General features: G+C 39.8%; 1 protein-coding gene across 2 annotated transcripts in view; it reads left to right on the forward strand.

Annotated features, from left to right (window-relative positions):
• LOC135210048 (NF-kappa-B inhibitor cactus-like) overlaps positions 1 to 19,242 on the forward strand; it is a 71,701-nt gene extending 52,459 nt beyond the window's left edge. For both annotated transcript variants that reach the window (XM_064242837.1, XM_064242836.1), the window contains exons 3-7: positions 103 to 355; positions 12,918 to 13,006; positions 13,349 to 13,480; positions 13,814 to 13,927; positions 16,647 to 19,242. In XM_064242837.1, coding sequence (XP_064098907.1) covers positions 103 to 355; positions 12,918 to 13,006; positions 13,349 to 13,480; positions 13,814 to 13,927; positions 16,647 to 16,781 — 723 coding nt within the window. In that variant the 3' untranslated portion in view covers positions 16,782 to 19,242. The remainder of the gene's footprint in view (positions 1 to 102; positions 356 to 12,917; positions 13,007 to 13,348; positions 13,481 to 13,813; positions 13,928 to 16,646) is intronic.
• The last annotated feature ends 1,566 nt before the right edge of the window (positions 19,243 to 20,808 follow it).

A 20,808-nucleotide genomic window follows, 5' to 3' on the forward strand; every position in this document is an offset into this window, starting at 1 on the left:
CAGTCGCAGACGTTACTGTGCTTTTGTTTGTTTGTTTGTTATATAGTTATGTGTTCGTGTTTATGTCTAACATATTCTCTCTCTTTTTTCATCCAATCACAGACGGCGTTACATTTGGCAGTGTCCACGGGCGACTCCGGAGTCGCAAGACATCTGGTTGTTTGCGGGGCGTCTCCAGTAGCGAGAGACCGCAGGGGCAACACGCCCTTGCACTCCGCCAGTGCCCAGGGCGACCTTCGCATGGTGACCCAGTTAACCAGACCCGTAACCGTGGCTGAGGTCATGAATGCCAGGCTCTCCTATGCCCCTGCCCACACAGCCGGACTTCTGGCTGCAGATCTGACCAACTATGACGGTAAGTCATTGATTTTAAAATTGGTTGTGTAAAAAATATTGAAGGTGTAAGCTTTTCTCTTATTTTTTTTAATTTTTTCACGGGTACATTTCGTCTTTCGTATGACTGTATGCATATAAAGCCATTGACAAGTTTATTTGAAAGGGGGCGTAGGAGGGAGTTTGCAAATGAGGGAACTATATATATTGTCAAATCATTTGTGGTAGATCAGTGGCTCAGGCCTGTTTAGTAAAATGTTGTAGAGGCAGCGACAGCTTCCACTCTACGCAAGCTTTTCGCATTGATAGTGGCTTTGTCTATGTTCTTCAGTACACTCTCCCTCTCTCTCTCAGATAAAACTTGATCTCATCCTATAAGTTCAGTTCTGAAGTGGAGGTTAAACATTATCATTTTTGTCCCTTGACGTCAGCGAGGCGTGAATCAGTGTCACATGAACATCTGTTTCGAACAAGGTTCGGTTTTGACAGTTGCTGCCTTCTGAAGTCATCCTCTGATTGGTGGGGATGATCTCAGGCGGAGGAGAGAAATAGGGAGAGAGAAATTGCTTTTAATCGAGGGTATTTATGTTGCCGGTGGGGCTCTGTACTAGTTGAAGGCCCTATTAGTTCAGTATGACATAAACCCAAGAAGTAATCCTAGGATTTCATTGCCAGGGGTTAATGGCAGTATAACCAAACGTTCACCAATCCTAAACATGGCGACGTGCAGTACAAAGCCGAGCTGGGATGTTCAAACTTCTTTTTTTTTTTGTGTTGCTTTCACGCCTCCGTCACGTGTATGTTGACGTGGTCGGGGGTTTCCCAAGTTGTCTTCTTACCGTGTCGATAAGCGAGCCATTTGCTTGCAAATGTTATTGAACTCGGCAGAAGCGTGATGTAAGAGAGCGCTCATATTGATGATGATTGTCATTATACTCCCTCAGTGATTGTGAGGATTTAATTTTATTTTCTTTTTTTTTACCTGCGAGGCTTTGCTCTGTCAAGTGTGGGTTAACTCGACTGTCAGTATGATTGACATCATTGCATTAAATTATTCTTTGTTTTGAGTTTTATCCACTTTGCATTAATCATTAGAATCCCAAGGCCAGTAAGTTGGGATTCACTTAGAGTAGCCTTGGGTCTTGTGCAAGGATGTTAAGCTGTATGATACTAAATCTCTTCAGAAACCTTATATATGATCCATTAATCTTGTTTGAACACCAGTCAGGCTCAGACAGTTCTTCCACACTGGCAGAACAGTCTGTGCTAAAAATTGACCTCACATCTGTCCCTTTTAATCTGCTCTGACACTAGTTCAGAATCACCCATTCCGTCAGTCTTATCCTGACTGACTTAGTACCTTACCCTGTCATGACGCCAGTTTAGACTCGTCTGATCAGTCAGTCTTATCCTGACTGACTTGAGTACCTTACCCTGCCGTGGCGCCAGTTCAGACTCTTCTACCCTGTCAGTCTTATCCTGACTGACTGACTGACTGATCCTACCTCGTCAGAGCTGAGCCCTTCAGATCAAAGCTCACTTCCAAAATATTCCTCAGCGGGAGAAGTGGTTGCCTCCCGAGGTCAGCTCAGGGCCACCTGTTGGCACAATGCCCTGGTGGCCCAGTGCCAGTGGGGATGAGATATTCTGGCTCTAGTCTTCCGAGAGAGATCCTATATTTAATGAGCGGTAAGAGTATTACGGGACCCGTTTTTTTTTTCTTTTATTAGTACATGCATTGGAATCTCCGCTATGCTTTGGAAGAAGAGTAATTATAAAGTTATTTGAGGCTGTTGGGTGTTTTTGTTGTGTTGGTGAATTAGGAGCTTTTTTCTGGATGGTTTTGAGTTAAGCAGTAGGAAGAGTAAATGTTGTGTGCGTTGGTGTGTTGACCAGTTTGTATATTGAACCTCGAGAACAAAATGAATTGGTACATAATTTTTAAGCGCTTTTTACTGGATTCAGGAATATTTTGTTTACATACACTCTTAATGGTTAATACTTGTTCTTAGTTCTTAGTCAGTTCCAAGTTCCTCTTCTTACAAGAAACGACTGCATAACAAGAACTTTGTCTCCAGTTGGTACCTTTCTCGAAACAACTATTCCCGATCTTCATAACCTCAAGAATGCCCCGAGCGAATTGGCACTCGAAATCGGGACCGGCCCATCGCCGGGCGACGTACCCATGTATGTACGTCTGCGAGTTGCCAAGCTGCCCTTGGCACTCTCTTACAGCTGGAGGAAGGGACTTTGCCGCGGGGCACCACGAGATTTTTGGGGGAGGGGAGGGGGAAGGCGTTTTTAAGGCGGGGTTTAGAAGGAAGGGGGGTTGCGGGGGGGGGGGGGGGGGGCGGGGGTTAGATCTCAAAGACACCGTGAGATTAATGCCACGAGGAACGGACGACACTTGAGGATTACCGATAGACCTTTAGGCTTCCACGGGGAATTGATCTCGGCTTCTGTGATGCTTCTGAAGGTTCAGGAAGACATGAGTGAGAGTACAGTCGATCTTCCTAGTGATGCTGTATCGAGGGGCCACGGTCATTTTTTTGGGGGGGATTTCATAACTACTGTTCCAGGAAGCATTCTGAAAGAGCTTGAGACCGTGTAATGAATCACGCACCCAATCGTCAGTCGACTATTGTGGGTGGCTGCTGGTGTATAGAGAGAGAGAGGAGGGGAGAGAGAGAGAGAGAGAGAGAGAGAGAGAATACAACAGGCGTGGATGGTTAGTGCTCCGTCAAAAATGTATCCCATCGCTTAACACTCCGGTGAAACGACGAGGCATTCATTGCCTTGAGAATCACACGAACCATCAAGATAATTTCCTACCGTTACAACACACCATATTATAGGAATAATGATAGCCTCCCTGGACATGCTGGATTGATGGCATTGCTGCAGAGTGACGGCGGAGCTAGTGAAGGACCTTCTGGGGGAACCCCGTGACCGTGTATTCGGATTGTAGGGGACGAGAGAGAGAGAGAGAGAGAGAGAGAGAGAGAGAGAGAGAGAGAGAGAGAAATTTGACGTCGTTGGACTGAACTTGTAATGTTTGATGTGTGTGTGTGTGTGTCCAAAGTTGAAAGAAGTATTATTATTAGTCATTTCGATAAACATCCTGATGAGATAACGTCTTGGGTACTTGACCTCACCATTTTGTATTTGTAGCTTTTAGCTCAGTTTTGGCATTTCGTTTCTATACAGTGTACTTGTAATTCTTTCTGAAGGTTTAAACAACTCTTGAGAGGGTTAAGTTTTTATATTTATAATGATTTCTTAGGATTTTATCGACAAACTTTTGGAAGATCTGTGTCATCTATGACATGCTGCAAACCCTGGAATTTACTGATATCGTCCTAATAGAACTGGGTAGTATCCATTTCGGTGTGTATTCAAGATTTTACATAAAGTGGCTGTTGTATACTTAGAAAGAGAGAGAGAGAGAGAGAGAGAGGAAAATCCGTCGCTGTTTTGGGTATTTCCATTTGAAAGTGCAATTATTGCTGACCTTAAACGATTACCGAACAGATCACGAGACCATCTTGGGAAGATCCAAGTGGCTGGGATTACCGCTCGTTACATAACCTGGTGGTATCCTACGAAGATGAGAGAGAGAGAGAGAGAGAGAGAGAGAGAGAGAGAGAGAGAGAGGACGATCGATGGCGCTGGTGCAACTGTACTTGTTTTCAGAGCGCATGGGCCCTGCAGCTTTAGGGCGACGTGTGGACTGACTGCTGGAGGAAGGTTGGAGGGGGAAGTGTGTTGGGGATTGGGGGAGGTTAGGGGGAGAGAGGGGAGAGGTAGGGAGGGAGAAGCAGGAAGGTCGTGGCGCGAGTGGGAAGGCCGTTCCAGTATCGAAGGCCGAAGCCATTCCAGGCTAGGAAATACGACCTTAGGACTGGAGGACGAGATTGCCTAGCTAAAGTGTACTTCCTCTGCAGGAGTCGTATTCGACAGAGAACTGCAAAACTTCCATGCCCCCTTAAGAAAAAATCTAGCTTATAGCATGCACTGGAACAGTGCAATAATCATCCTGATAATTGTAGTTAAAATTGCAAATCTCAACAGCCACTGGGTATTCTGATAGTGATTGTTATAGTATACTGATGTCACAACATCAGATGTTAAGACACCATCATTTGTGAACGTGAATTCCACTACAACATTTTAAAAGTATTCTATGTGAAGTAATGGCTTCATAGACGCCGCATCTAATGTCATTTCAAGATATTATCCATCACAAACAATTCCAAGTAAAAACGAGACGTTTCATGTAGACTAGACAACGCAGTCGTATACTCCTTGTTTTCGTCTCCTGTGCTGGACGACGAAAGGCCAGCGGCCCCTTTGGGTATTCCCAACAGGCGGGGTTTACATTACACCAAGAGTTTGGGATTTTTCTTTCTTTTGAGTTTTTTAGTTTTTTCTTTTTTTTTCTCCTGCACATCTTTTCCTCATTTCGTCGATTTCATAATCTTGTGACGCCTTTAAGAAAAACTGAGTTTAGTTTTTTATACCCTAGTTGGTCTTCATTCGTTCGGTTTGTGTGGGCTGTGTCTGAGGGTATGTAGTTTTGCTGTGTTTTAATTCATCTTCAAATCGTCATGGTTTGAGATTTTGGGTTCTTTCATTCGCTTCTTGATTATCTCGTGTTGTTTAATGAATGCCTTTCACTGAGTTGATGATACCGTATATTAATTTTAATATATCCTTATAATATATATATATATATATATATATATATAATATATATTAATAATATATATATATATATTATTATATACATACATACATACATACACGTGTGTGTACAAACGATAGTTTTTACCTTGCAATTTAATTTATTTATTTAAGCCTGTCTTCAAAGGAACTCTGCATTGCTCATGTTATGAAACTATCAGTAATTTCTAGAATCAACTTCTATTTGGCTAGTATAATTCTTCCGTAAGAACTAATTAAAATATATGAATAGGTCTGTCGACTTTGCATAGCAAGATAGCATTGTATCATGCTGGGTGGCCTCTGGAGAGGTCTGGGTTTGGGGGGGGGGAGGTGGAGGGGAAGAGGTCTCGGATTATGCTATTGATTAACCTCGTTGCTGGGTCTGTCTGGTTTATTTATCCCAACGTACAGGAATCCCGGGCAAGTGGCCGCAGAAGCAACCTTGGTCCAGATCATTATTCCGTTATGGGCTACTTCTTCAAGTCCAGGACTTTCCGCTTGTGATAGACACGACGTCAGAATAAGTCCTGCTCACTGGTTGTTGCTTCTGGTAGGACGAAGGGGCCACCACTAAGTCCTACTATACAGTGTGTGTGGGGGCGGGGGTTTTTGGGGGGGAGGGTTACTAGAATATTTTACGTCGAATGAGAACATCGTTGTTGTGTAATCGGACAAAACAGGTCCATGTTTTTTTCGTCTTTTTTTTATTATTTATTTGACTTTTTTCCTTAACGAATGGAAGAAATTTGCCTCGAGCTCGCAGAACTGGTTTTGTGTTTATTTTAATTTTTTTATTATTTTTTGTTTTTTATTTATTTTTGTGGGTAGGGGAGGTGCATGGGGAGGTATGGGGAATGTGGGAAATTGGAATGTTTTTGACAGGTAACCTGGATTCCCACTGCGATTAGTGTGGGAAATTCTCCTCTGCTATAATTTCTTGGGGAATAAAAAACAAATAAAAAATTGAGCAAAATTCCAATAGCTTCGTAGCCTTAAGAGAGAGAGAGAGAGAGAGAGAGAGAGAGAGAGAGAGAGAGAGAGAGAGAGAGCGCATGCTCGATTTATATTTATTGGTAGTTAGCATCAGAACCAGTGCAAATGCCCTCAGTAAGAATCACAATTTTTTTTTTAAAAGAATTTCTTATAATTATATGTACATTTAATACACCAGTTAGTTTTCCTAACAAAACTGGTAATTTTATTCACCATTACCAGTCCTCTATTATTATGTTTTTCAACTTTGTAAGAGAGAAACAAGACAAAACACAAACTCGAGACACTGCAACTCAAAAACACGTGAACCACCAAGTAGTGTTGGTTGGCTTCGTATGTGTGTGTGTGTGTGCTAAATCCAAGGCCGACCGTAATAACAGTGACTGGGGAGTACTTCTGTCTGTGCAATAAAGAAGAAGTTACTTGTATTGTGTTTTGGTAATAGCGTTTGTTTGTTGCGATTCTGGTAACACTGCGTATCAGCTGGCGTCGTCGTGTCTTAGGTATCTATGTATTGGATATCTCTGCTGTTGGGATGTTTTCATTTTAATTTCATGAAGTTGAAGAAACAAGTCTCTCTCTCTCTCTCTCTCTCTCTCTCTCTCTCTCTCTCTCTCTCTCTCGCACGCAGGAGCGCGCTTGCGAGTCGGCAGTCTTCGTCAACGTGAGTTGAGCAAATAGATCAGTCAGCATTCGGTCATACATCTTTAACTTGGAAAATCTTGCGTATCATTCTGGAACACGGGGAAGCCAACATTCAATTGGCTTCAGTCATTTTAAAAGTTGATTATTTAAAGTAGCTGTGATGACAGTTATTGTTGATTTGTTCTATGTTTTTAGTTGTTCTGCTTCTTCTCCTTCTCCTTCTTCTTCTTCCCCCCACCAATTGGAGAGCAGGACGAGAAGAGGAAAGAATTAGTCGAGGTTTTACGTCGAATGTCTTGATCCCTGACTCCAAAGTTAAGTTGCGAGTGATGAAGCACTCTCTCTCTCTCTCTCTCTCTCTCTCTCTCCTTTGCCTTCCCTCTCAGATATGAAGGAATCGTGCATTGTTGCCACATCACCGATGCCATCTTTATATCTTTTTTTTTTTTTCATATACGAGTTGCAGTTCGTTCCTCGCCTTTATTCAGATTTGTTTTTGGGTTGCTGCTGCTGCTGCTGTTTTCTGTGTATCTTTCTGTGGTGTGTATATATATATATATATATATATATATATATATATATATAAATAATGTTTTACTATTTATTCTTGGAAGATAAATTCGCCTGACCTTGACGCTGGGAAAGATGTGTGTGCTCAGCATAGCAAGGTGTTTTATGTAATGTTAAATCTCTGTGCTGGGGGAGAAGACTTTTAGCTAGCTAGCCATTGTGATACACACCCATGCAGTTGCTGCATATAGTCTGTATATGCACATTGTGTATCCTGTGTGGAAGAAGCGACTTTCGTATTCTTTGTTTTTCTCCATTCATTTCTTTTTCATTGGGTTTGGGTAATGGTAATTTCTCTCTCTCTCTCTCTCTCTCTCTCTCTCTCTCTCTCTCTCTCTCTCTCTCTCTCTCATTATATGTCGTAAATTCAGTATTTAGTTTGCGTTCATCGTGGTACTGAGAACGGGGTTTTCCCGTTCGAAGGTCAAGTTTTTTAAATATATTTCAAAGAGCAAACTGCGGTTTTGCGGCTTTGGAAGAGGTTGAATTTAGATGATAGTGAGAGAGAGAGAGAGAGAGAGAGAGAGAGAGAGAGAGAGAGAGAGAGAGAGAGAGAGAGAGAGAACAAAACATTGAACATGCTTGCAGACGTAACCTTCCATAAACAAACAAACAAACAAAAAGTAGTCGAGCTCCCACATATTTTTACAAGTTCCTTGTAGTATTTTTGAGTGGATGTTTTGAAATGAAGGCACTGAAGTTTTTCTGCTTTGACACTCCTCCCCCTCCCCCCCTTCCTCCCTTTACTTCACTGATATTCCAATCATCGTTAGAAGAATGTGATAGGAAGACGAAAGGAGATTGGTAAGTCGGCGAAGACGCTTGGCTGTCACGGCGGGCATGTTTGGGACCCGAGGAAGGCGGGCATGCGTGTGCCAAGAGGGTAGGTAGGGTCCAGTGTGTTAGGCATTCGTTCGTGGGAATCCCGTTTCTCTTGAAGGAGGGGCAGAAGGGGTTGGGGGGGGGAGGAGGAGGAAGAGGAAGAAGGGGAGAAGTAGGAGGGAGAGGGGAGAGGTGTTACTTGGCGTGGTCGAAATACCTGGCATCAGATGAGAAGAAGAAGAGGAAAAAGAGGCGGCTTTGGCCCAGGGCGAAAATAGGTGTTGGCTGCGCCAATTTAGCCCTCGGGAGACTCTCCTAATGTGGCTAGGGGCACTGTGCCTCTCTGTCCTCTCTCTCTCTCTCTCCCGCTCCCTCCCTCTCCCTCCCTCCCACCATGCCTCAAGGAGGGAAGAAGGCCTTAGTCAGTCCTCTATATAAGGGCACAGGCACACCCCGTACCTCCGAGCGCGCGCGCGCGTGCTATACCCATTCTGAGTCACTAAAGTATTCGCCTTTTTATTTTGTAATGCCGTTTCCTTCCTAGCCGTCGTGTGACATGTTTTCTTTTATATTCATTAAGTACTTCTGAATCGTATTTTTAAGTTATAGGTATGCATAGGAAATGCGTCTTATGTATACAGATGCACATGTACACGCTGCGCATGTTTACACTTCTTAAAGCATAAGTACTCGCTTGTGTGTTCAGTCTGATATTCCGTTTGCTGTCTATCTTAGCATATTTTGATTGAGTGATCGTGTTATCTGGCATCTCATAGTGTAGAAGAGGTACCGTTAGCCTTAAGGAATTTTATGGATATAGATATTCATTTGGTATCCTGACTCCATGCTGAAAATACTTTGGATCAACCTCTCGTTGGGATAAAGATGATCATTTTTAAAGTTATTCTTTAATTTTGAAAGCAAAGTAATCTTCTTGATTTCAACGCATGTTTTTCAAAGAGTTTTGATGCATCTTACATATAAGCGCCCAGGTAGATTGGTGTACCTACATATGTGAATGTGTGTGTGTGTGTGTACGCGCGTGACAGTGATTTGACTGTAAAGATTAACCGTAGATGTTATCCTCAAAATCTTTTAGCCTGGGCAACATTAATTAATTTGGGGAATTGTGAATATCTTTTATTAAATTTTCTGAATATTTGGCTCTAAAAACGACAAACAAAATAAAAAGGCCGTTTTTGCGTCATAACATCGTAGCATACCATTGAGATACTTTCCACTTGCATAAGTGAGCTCGTGACCGTGCGCGTATTAATGAAACAGATTCCTTAAAAATAGCTCTAATGGGTTTCTTATGGGAAATTCAGAAAGGGGGAGGAGGGAGAGCCGGGCAGGGGGAGGGGTGGTCATCATCGTTGGGTGGCAACGGAAGGAAGGAGTCGATGAGGTTGGAGGAAGGTGCCAGTGACGTCACAAAACTAGTGCCAAAGAAAAAACCACATGACCAGACTGATGGCACCCAACCCCCACCTCAAATCCTTGCTTTCTTATCCCTCCCACCCCCCTCCCCTCCCCTCTCTCCCCTTCCCCTTTCCCCCAACACCTCGGCTAACATTTCGTTTTATTACCGATTATGGTGTGAGGCTGAGAGCAGGACACGTAAATGAATTATTTTAGAAAGTGCTGAGTTGTGATGCCAACTCCCCCCCCCCCCCCCCCACCCCCCACCAGCTCTTCTAGTGCCTTGTTGTTATCGGTTTTATTTATTTTGTGTGTGTGTGTATATTATTATTATAATTATTTAATAGATATATATATAAGAATATATATTATATATATTATATATATATATATATATATACTAATATTATAGTAATATATATATATATATGATATATATATAATATATATATATATATATATATATATTACACACACACATACATACATACATACATATATTGGCAATTTTTTTTTTTTTACAAAACTACAGTAGACATAATTCAAATAACCCCTCTATATTAAGTAACAGAACATTTAGTTTGAACAGTTATGCAGAGTTCAACCTCGCCGTAGTGCATTAGCCGTTGTTAAACTGTTTTATAGAGCAGAACATTTAACCCATTGTAGCTGAAATCTTATATGAGTTTTTATGTTCCCAAGTTTGTGTCACTGGGGTTTTCCGTTGTGTGTATTGCACTTTTTCATCGTAAGATGTTTTGAGCGTCCGTGACACTAAACTGTAATTGTTTGGTTTTACCCACTTTACAAAATGTGCGAAGATTTTATAAGTACTACGGCGTCAATAACCTCGTCGTTGCGACGTCAGCAAGAACTAATTCATCAAACAATCAATTAAAAGTACTAAATAAGTTTTGGAGAGAGTATGGGAATTGCTAAGTATCCTTTCTGTCTATATATTTCCTTTTTATGTATTTTTTTCTTTTTATTTCACAACGATGACCTGCGAGTTAAGAAGAAGAAAAAATGTAAAAACTTATCGAAATGTTTGAAATTGAAAGTCTTGTACTTGAGGTGATCTCTCTCTCTCTCTCTCTCTCTCTCTCTCTCTCTCTCTCTCTCTCTCTCTCTCTCTCTCTCTCTCGTAATTACGATGCACGATAACCAGTCACGGCCGGCGAAGGCTTAGAAGAAGAAAAAGAAAAAAAGAAGACTTGGGCGCTAAAGGATCAACTGGGGTATCTCCGTATTATATAAATCAGGTGGACTGGAGTAAATATAGCCCGTAGTTATTTGTGCGTTTGAGTGCGGTATTTGCGGCGTGAGTCTAGCGGGTGGCCTTTTGTGGGAGGGGTGGGGGGAGGAGAGGTCTGGGATGGAGACGGGGGGTTCTTTTTGTCACGGCTGGACGAAAACCTCAGCGGGAAAACCCCTCGGCACCAACAGCGGGGTTGGCAACCCACTTGCACACACACAACTACACACACATGGCTGGCTGTCCCACAAATTCTCTCGCTCGCGCAGGAGAGAAGTAGAAGCATCTAGTTCTCTGTAGCCCATTCCTACCCCTTCCTCTTCCCCTACCCCTTCCCCTGTCTTGAATGCCAATTAGGATATTCAGTCGAAGTGAAAGATAACTTGGGATGAAAAGCCTGTGGAGAAATGACGTGATTCTGAGTAGTAGTGGTCCCCTGTCATAGCCAAGTATTTCTCGTGGCCTGTTTCATCTCCTCCGGAGACTTGGCAGGAACTTAGTTGGTGGCAAGCAGCAGCAGCAGCCTCCGTGACCATATATGTATATGTACTCAAGTCCTGGCGTGCCATCTCCCCCTGCCCCCCTTTTTTCTCCCCCCCCCCATACTCCATTGAAAAGGGGGGAAGGAAGTGTGTTTTGGAGGGGGCACAAGAGACTTCGGTAAATGCGTACCATCAATCTTGACCTGAGACAGATTATTTGGGTCAAGTTACACGTTTTTCCCCACTTTTTAAAATTTCGAGAAAAATGCACCTCTTGTTTGTTGACCTGGCTTTTCGCCAAGGGGGGAAACCCGCGGTGCTGTGGTGACCTTGTAGGCAAGCATGACCTTGAGTTTCTTCTTCTTTCCGTTTCGGTTGCGGAATGCATCTCTGCGACGATATTCCCTCTCGAGGAATTGAATATGATGGTAAAACTGTTTTGGAGATTGCTTGAGTAATGTCGCAGACATTGTGCTTGCTCGTCTTTCTCATCTTGCTTGAGGAATCTCCGGATTTTGCGTAATGAACTCAAAATTCACACGCTTGAATCCCGAGATTGTCGACGAAGGTGACAAAAAGAAGGGAAAAAAAGACCGTTTGCTTTCCTGTTCTCGATACACCAGCATTCAGATGTCATGTTTTTTTTAATAATTGCAGCCGGCATTTGTTATGATTTACCTCGCATGTCTCCTCCTAGACACATAAGCAAGTTTTTAAAAGAAGGGGGTCTTTTTATATAGAGGAGGTTATAGGTATCACTGAATACCTAGAAGTTGTGAGTGAGTTGTAATGTATTGAAAATTCTGGCTTTTTACGATCATTGTAATACCTAAAACTTGTGTGAGTGAGTTGTAATGTATTGAAAATTCTGGCTTTTTACGATCATTGTAAGTAAAATTGCGTTTAATGACTGTTTTCACAGATTGCTCTTACTATGACTGATTAAAATCACGGAGTGCACAATGACACATGTAACTGATTTTGCTTTCCGTACACGTGTGTGTGTGTGTGTGTGTGTGTATCACTGAAAGTCGTCAGCGACAAGTTGTGTGCGTGTGTGTGTGTGTTCAACGTCCGTAAACTCAGAGAAAGTTGAAATGGATCTTTATTAGGTGACCCCTTTCACCTGAGAAAAATATGCGGGAGAACTTCACGGAGGAAGTTCAGGTTAGAAAGTTTCCATTTACGTGCGAGGCGTTTTTTAATGGGAACACTGTCGACCCTGAATTCACTGGCTTGACAACATTTTTATGTATTTATTTATTCATATATTGATTTATTTATTCAAAACAAAATGTTTCTCCCGAAAAATACAATGCAACAGTTACACACAATGTGCTTCTCACCTCAAGTTTTGATACGCGATGGCGTATTGCATATTAAACCCCTTGGATTCTAACACACACACGCATACATAAGTATATAGATATATATATATATATATATATATATATATATATATATATATATATATATATATATATATAATATACTATACATACATACATACATACATACATACATGTTATATGTATATAAAGTATCTTCATTAAATTTTAGTAGTAGAACACATCTCGTATAAGTCACCGAAGTGTGTGTGTCATCCATAATTACATCCTCCCTGTGCAGAGAGCACCGCCTTCTCACGGTTTATTTTCTTTCCGTTTCAGGTCAGACTTGTATTCATATCGCAGCGCAAGAAGGACACAAAGAAATCCTGCAACACTTGACGTGGTACGGAGCAGACATCAATGCAAGGGTGAGTGATTCATGTGCAATTATTATTTTTGTGTTTCTTTAGTTGTAATAGCATATTTTGTGTGTCTTTTAGCTTTGTTGATTACAGGAATAATTGTTTTTATTGTTATCAAAGCACTACATTTTAAAGTATGGAATATGTTTTAAATTAGTATGATTATATAAATACAGACACATACATAGATAATTTAGGTGAGATCGTTTGTATTTTGCAGTGTTCAAAACAGTTTTACGAATTTTGCCATTTTTCCCTTGCAACATACAATCTACATTTGTATCCCTTCCTTCTTTTCCCAACGCCCGCCCTTGACTTAAACGTAACTTCCATCCTTCTCCCTAATAGGAAGGGAAGAGCGGGCGAACTGCGTTGCACTACGCCGTGGAGGCACGTGACCAGGCCCTTGTCGCCTTCTTGGCCGAATCCTGTCGGGCGTCTCTCACTCTGGAGACCTACGCTGGCCTTACGCCTTATCAGGTGAGTGGAGAGGCTTCACAGTGGTTTAAATATCGTGTGTGAAAGCTGAATCTAACAGCTGTTTACAAGTGATTATCATTCAAAAATTTCAATTGTATTATTATTAGTATTATTATTATTTTTATTCATTCATCTCATGTTGAGTCCAAACGGTTGCAAATGATTATCCTTCGGATATTTCAAGTATATTATTTATTTATTTATTTATTTATTTATTTATTTATTTATTTATTTATTTATTTATTTCATGCTGGGTCCAGACAGTTGCTTAAAAAGATTATTCTTCTTATGTTTCAAGTGTATTGTAATAATTATATTATATATCTGTTTCAGCTGGCGTTAGCAAACGGAGCCACGGGAATAGCCAATCTTTTGCTAAGCATGGGCGCCCCTGGTGACGCCCTCCCAGCCTACCTCACAGCAGATGATGACCTGGACTACGATGAGGTAAATTTCGTAATAAATATTTGTTTTTAGATTAATTCTATTATAGCTATTAAGGTAACCCACAAACACGCTCGAGAAAGCGCGAAATGCATTGAAAACATCACTGAGTGATGCGCGCCCTGCCGTCCACTTGAAGTAGTCGTTGGGGCTAATTTAAACCTTGGGGGAATTCCCTAGACTCGTGTTTGCGTTTTGTGTGTAGTTTTCTTCTCGCAAAGAAGAAAATGCGGGTTTTTTTTATTCTTTATCTTGTTTTGATGTTCACTGCCATTAAAGAAGAAGTACGGATAGAATCTACAAATAGATTGTCTTATTTTTAACTGTATTGGGAAGAATAAACATATGCTGTCATGTCGCGAGCTAAATTATTGTTGCTTTCAACTACACAGCTGTGAAAGCTATGCAGCAACAGACTACGAATTGCTTTTAATGAGAGCTACAAACCTATAAAATAACGTAAAACAAAAGATAACGAAAACATCTGCTTATCACAAATAAATTATGCTGTCAAACCCACAGGTCAGACCCAGATTACTGCGCATATAATCTTGTAGTAGGCAGATTTCCCAGAAATCCCAAACCATGGCATTATTCTTCTAATATCAGACAGTTCATCGGTAATCCGTCATACTCCGACAAAATCCAGAGGTACCGAGACTCAGAAATCACTGGTGGTAGTGAAATTCCCTAAAGGCGAGGTTGCATTGGTCTAGATCACTCCATAACCTACCTACACCATGGTCCATGTTACTCCCTGAAGTGGTTGTGTGGTTTTCAGGGATGTGGGAGGGGGAGACTAGGGACTAGCGCAGTTCTAGTACAGGGGGAGGGAGACCTAAGGACTAGCATAGTACTAGTTCAGGGGACGGGACCCTAGGGACTAGCGTAGTACTAGTAAAGTAGAGTTGAAAATAAGCAAGTTTTTCTGCTACCACTTTTGGGATGCTGGAAAGTTGCTCGTGATGTGGTTTGTGTTGATGAGGAGAGAGAGAGAGAGAGAGAGAGAGAGAGAGAATGTGTGATTTAAGGAGTCTTATGGACCGAACGACCTTGTCTTCGTGATTATGAGAGGAAATTTTGTAAAAAAAAAAAAAAAAAAAAAAAAAAAAAAAAAAAAAAAAATGTGATTTCCGTTACTTGGTTTTGTAACGCACATGCACGTGCCGATAAGTTTGTTGTAATTCACGTGTGTATGTATAGACTTGTATACTACGTACATATACTTACGCAGAACTAGTGTGAATACTCTCATGGAATTCATTAATTCCACGTGAGGTTAAAGAACCGTATCCGCTGTCTTTCGTGAGTGACCCTGCCAGTCCAAATAAATCAATGGGAATTGGGACTTCCCTCTCTTTGTTTATATTACCAAGAATGCTCTTTTGTTTGGGTTCAGCCAGCGAGAGATACCAAGAAGCGTTTTTTCCTCCTTTTTTATTTAAATATTCCACCTTATTGAAATTATTTGAGGTTCAAATACACCTAACGTTGAATTTTTTTTAACAAGTATGAAGTTGAGAGATGTTATTCCAGTAGAGGAATGTTCAGGACCCACTTTTATTTCGACGCATTGGCGCGCAAGACAGCGGCGCACATTCCTGACGCACGACGTAGCGATTGTGTCGTGCAATGGAGAACGCGGAATTCCCGCCAATCAGTAAAAATGCACCAAGTCTCCGCTGACCAACCATGATGTTGCATTCCTCATCCGGATTTTTGTTAAGAAGAAAAGCGTTGAATAAATAGATCAGTATTTATTTTGGTAGCTTGTTATAGGCCTAAACTTTAATTTTTAATATTTTTCGCATATTTTTTGTGGATTTATATTTGGACCCTTTTATACATTTTCGTTTTATAAATGGAACCATAAGAAAATTAACGTGGTAACCTTACTCCACCTCGATATAAAGAAAACTTGCAAATTAAAGAAAAAAAAAGGCCATTTGCTACGATCTTTGGAAGCGGTGCCAGATAAAGTGAGGTTGGGGGAAGGTCCCGAGATAGAGTAGGGAATTGTGGGACGGTGCCAGCGTGTCTGGAACGACGACTGGAGTCACGTTGACATTCCAGCGCTGGGAATTCCTTCACACGTTATTGAGTCTTGGAATATTCCTCCCCAGACCTTTACCCAAGAGGCAGTCATGTGATAATCAGATGGAAAGGTCAAACGCGTCTCGGTGCTGGGAACCCAGTTTGAAAATGACATTACATTATTTCAGTTTGTTGCCTCATGAATAATACGCAATTGATTGTTGAAATGATGTCCCTTCTCTAGTATTTTTTTTTAACATACGAGTTCAAACATTTTGATGTTTCCCGTTGACAGAAAAGGTTAAATTGTTTGAACTTGACCCCATGTACACTACAATATTATTGTTGTTGTTGAAGGTGGGGGTTAAGAAAATCCCTAAATTTTTCTTTACTGTACCCTTTGTGATCCTTTTCTGTATTTATTATGAATTTTTGGTACAAGTTCTATTACTAAATTCTCAATTGTACTACCTAACAGCTGTGATATCACGTGGTTTCTGTTAATGTAGTTTTTAATTATCTTGTGTCAAGATCATTTAGTTTTCATTAAGATGGTGTCAAGTCTGATTCTAAAGTGATCACATATAGGATTATTATAATTGCATTAGTGTTATTATAATTGCATTAGTGTTATAGACAAGTACCAAATGGTTTACTCAATGTTTTTTTTTTTTTTTTCCTTTCACAGGTCACTGGACCAGTTGAGATTAGCAACGGTTGGGGAGGCATGGATGACCTAAGAATCGGTGGGGTTCCTGTGCCCATGTCAATGCCAGTTTCAGTGAATGACAGCACCCCTTTCAACCCTGACAGATATCTTTAAAGGAATGCCTCTGCCGCCATGAGGTTTAATTCAAGAAAATATTTTTTCGTCCCTTTTCCGTTTAGGGAATGGAAAACTGGCAGAGAGGACCATCTAGCCAGGGTCTTGCATGGGAATTGTCATTTGATCCTGATAAGGGTGTTTACAGAGCCTAAGGACGCTGTGGGCAGGAATGCTCGTTGGGAGTGTTTCTTTCATTTGGTCAAATCCAGAATGAAAAACGTCCCTATGCTTTATTTTGGAAGATTCGGGAGTTTCTGGACAAGTTCTTTGCAAGGGAGCAGCATCCTTTGCTGAATTAAAGGAAAACTGCAAATATACTTTGGTATTCAGTCAGTTGTGTGCGTTGCGTTTACTGTTGAAAGACCGTGTTATTGATTCAGTCTGAAATTTTTCTCGAAGGGTGAAATGTTCTCAGTGATTAGTTAACTGTATTATTAAAAAAATAGCTATGACATGAAAGTGAGATTGGCTATAAGTGACAGGGTGGTACCTTGTACTTGGCGTTTGTTTTGTACAAGATATACTTAATACCAAACTCAGAGTCAAGTGGAATGGACAATGTCAATTTACAAACAGCACTGGAGCATTTTCCATCTTGAGAGTGGATTTTTGTATAGTATACATAATATCCTAGTGCTGTACATGTATATTTTCTTTTCCATTGATAGTCCATTAAGAATATTTTTTTATTGGTAAGATTTAAAAAAGGTTAATTTGCCCCTTGAGAAATGGCAGTTGAATTTTTTTTTTTTTTTTTTTTTTTTTTTTTTTTTTTTTTTTTTTTTTTTTTTTATTGAGAGAGGCCATGTTCATATGTCTGCTTCTCGCTTTATTTTAGAGTAGAACGATTGAATATCTGTGATCTCAATCAGTGGAGTAGATGGTCAAAATGGGTACGTCACATTAAGTACATGAATCTTTTTATTAGGAAATTTTTATTTTGAAAATTGTTTTCAATCAGTGGAAATGCGATACAATGTTACACAGGCAGTGTTATCCCTTTAAATGCAAATTGAAAATATGTAACTATGAGTAATTTCTTTAGGCATTGCTTGATTGTTGAAATGGCACAGAACCATATGTCACGGAAGTAAGTTGGTTCAGTGCCAAGAAAATATACAAGTAAATATTTTCATTGCTCTTGGATAACTAGAAGCTTATGTTAGCCATTTTTTTCAGACAAATTTGGAGCTTGCATGAAAGCAAGGTTTCATTGTCTTTAGTAAGTGCTTGAGTAATATGTTGCTAAAGTCAGTCATGGAATTACAGTAGTGAAGTATGAAACAGAATACTACTTAGTTTCTAGTCGTCTTAGAGAGGTTTGAGGGTCAACATATTTCCTTAACTATTGATTGTAGTTTAGCATTGCACTGCCTTTTAACTTAAGACATCTGAATGCGAGCTGAAAAGAAGTGATAAAAGCATTACCTGGGGAATCTTATTAGGAAAAGTCGAAATACTTAGCAAACTAGTTCGTATTTAATGTATATTTGTACCTGCCATATACTTGCATGATTAATCAAAAGCACTGTCGAGGAAGAAAATAAGGTGAGGACGTCATAATATTATGATAGCAACACTGGATGTGTAGTCCAAATCAATTTGTATTCTCAGCATGATATCAGTCAAAATCTGCATGAGGAATTCATGAATGGAAGGCCAGAATGTCTTTGGTAGTCAAAATGTGAAAAACAAAGATTTAAGTGTTGGAGAATATATATATATTTTTCAAGAGAGAAAATATTAAATTGCTATAATATATATATAACTGTACACTGAACTTGTTCAATACAAACCCATTTAAGTATATTCCATTGATTTCATGGTGCCCAGCTTTTCTACTATAACTCTTGTTTTTCTTTGCACTTAGGAATATAGTTACATCATTTGGCTGTTGTGTTAAAGATATATATGGTTTATTTTATATATATATATATATCTACATTACAGTTTTAAATAATATTCTGACAACGTTAGGTATATTTAATTTATCAACACTGTACATTGTTATTTCTTCTGGTAAGAGTTCATTAGTCCTCTCTATTGCTACAAATCCAAAAAGCAAAGTTACTTGCTATGTTAATTTAAAATCATGTGTATTTATAATTTTCCACAGTGAATAGACATTTAGAACTTGTGAATACTAGTTACATTTCAACTTTGGAATGCAAGATCCTAATGGAAGAAACAAGTCTTGTTTACGAGTCCTAGTGATCAAATGTATTGTGATGCTGTATACCAGTTTTTCTTTTTTTTAATATGGTATTGTAGCTTATATATATACAAGGGTAGGCAGTATTAGCCTCCTTCCCAAGATGTTGAATGCTGGAAATACATCTTTCTATTCCTTAACATTGAAACCTCTTATTGTTCTGTAAATATTATGCTGTATATATATATATTTGTACAACATTGTCTGGTCCTAATTTTTTGTCTAATAAAATTTATTTATTTATAATATGTTGGTGTTATTTCAACAAATACTCAGCTGTTTATATTTTTAATTGAAATATTTCTCATGGACAAAATACTTTATTTTGATAGCTAAATGTGAGAAATGTTAAAAAAAATTTTTGCCATAAACAGAAAACTTAAAATGGTCTACAACAAAATCTAACATACTAATTGAAATGACAGAACCAATCAGAATACTTTGTGTGCATTAATGCAGCACAATCATGCTATTAAAATATAATTTATAATAAATTACAGGCATACTGTTGAACATATGGTTTAAAATGAGACACAAAATTACCAAAGAAAATCTACAGAACACTTTCTGAAACTTAAACAATTTAAAGTGACATGAAGAATTACTATATATAATCTATAGAAAAGATTATGAAAAGCAAACATATTTGCAATGACATGTAAACTTACAATGAAATATTTATTGAACGGTTTATGGAACAAGCATATACTAATTTGAAGGGACATGTAAAATTACAATAGAAAATCTATGGAACAGTTTAGGAAACTTATATCCTGCTATCCTCATACAAAATATACACCTAAAGACAAAATGCTTTGCTTCACCTTGTACAAGAGTACAAGAATCCACAGTAACAAAAAAAACTCTGACAAATCACAAGAATGAACATCACAATGCTCTAGTGTCTAGTGGACTGTGTAGGCTTTTACATGCATAAAGTTGTTCCCTTCACCAGATGACTGATACACCTGCTAAACCATTAAAAAGCCATGCAGGTAGTGTTCCTGGACACATTATTATTATACAGGATTAGTTCATCCAGACGTCTGAACCTAATAAAGGCACTTCACCTAATGCTAGCTGGTGTTTACAGTTGTGAACACTGTGGATGCAGTTTTCACCATGTAGTACCATAGCGCGCACACAAAGCACAAAGTTTCTCTTCACTGTTGTGTGCAAAATTCCAAAATGAGGTGACCACAAAACTTGAACCTTCTGTCAGCATCTGAGTCACTGAGGTTCCTTCAAACTAATGAATCAATGAACACGAGACATTCTCCAACCTCTGCAGCACCTGTGATCACAGTGGATATGATGGGTACAATAATGGTAACAAGATCAGGTGGCAACACTCCTTGAAGGGTACATTTACCTATCCAGAACGACAGAATATCCAAGGTTCTGCCTCAATTGCCCATCGGCATGAGCTGGTAGGAAAGCATGCTGGTATTAGAAAGGCTCCATACATTCCAGGAGGAAGGCTACAGGGCTCCATGTCTAAGCTCAATGGAGTGGAGGCCCCTCCTGAAACCAGATATAAAGGCTTAGCTGCTTGTCTGTCATATCCCAGAGTACTTCAAGATCACATGGTGGATGATGGTTTTGTAATAGTTTGTAACTAGAACTGAAATATAAAATTTAGGCCAAAGGACAATGTTGGGACCAATGAGGTCATTTAACACAGACTATCGTTGAAACAATTAGGTATCGAGGACGGAACGTAAGATGGTAGAAAAAAATTAATGTAATGCCTGAAGTGCAGTGTGAGGTGCACGAGCAGCATTATCCCATACCTGTTGGCCTGCTACACTC

This window comes from Macrobrachium nipponense, chromosome 39 (genome assembly GCF_015104395.2).
Source record: "Macrobrachium nipponense isolate FS-2020 chromosome 39, ASM1510439v2, whole genome shotgun sequence".
Classification (NCBI taxonomy): Eukaryota; Metazoa; Arthropoda; class Malacostraca; order Decapoda; family Palaemonidae; genus Macrobrachium; species Macrobrachium nipponense.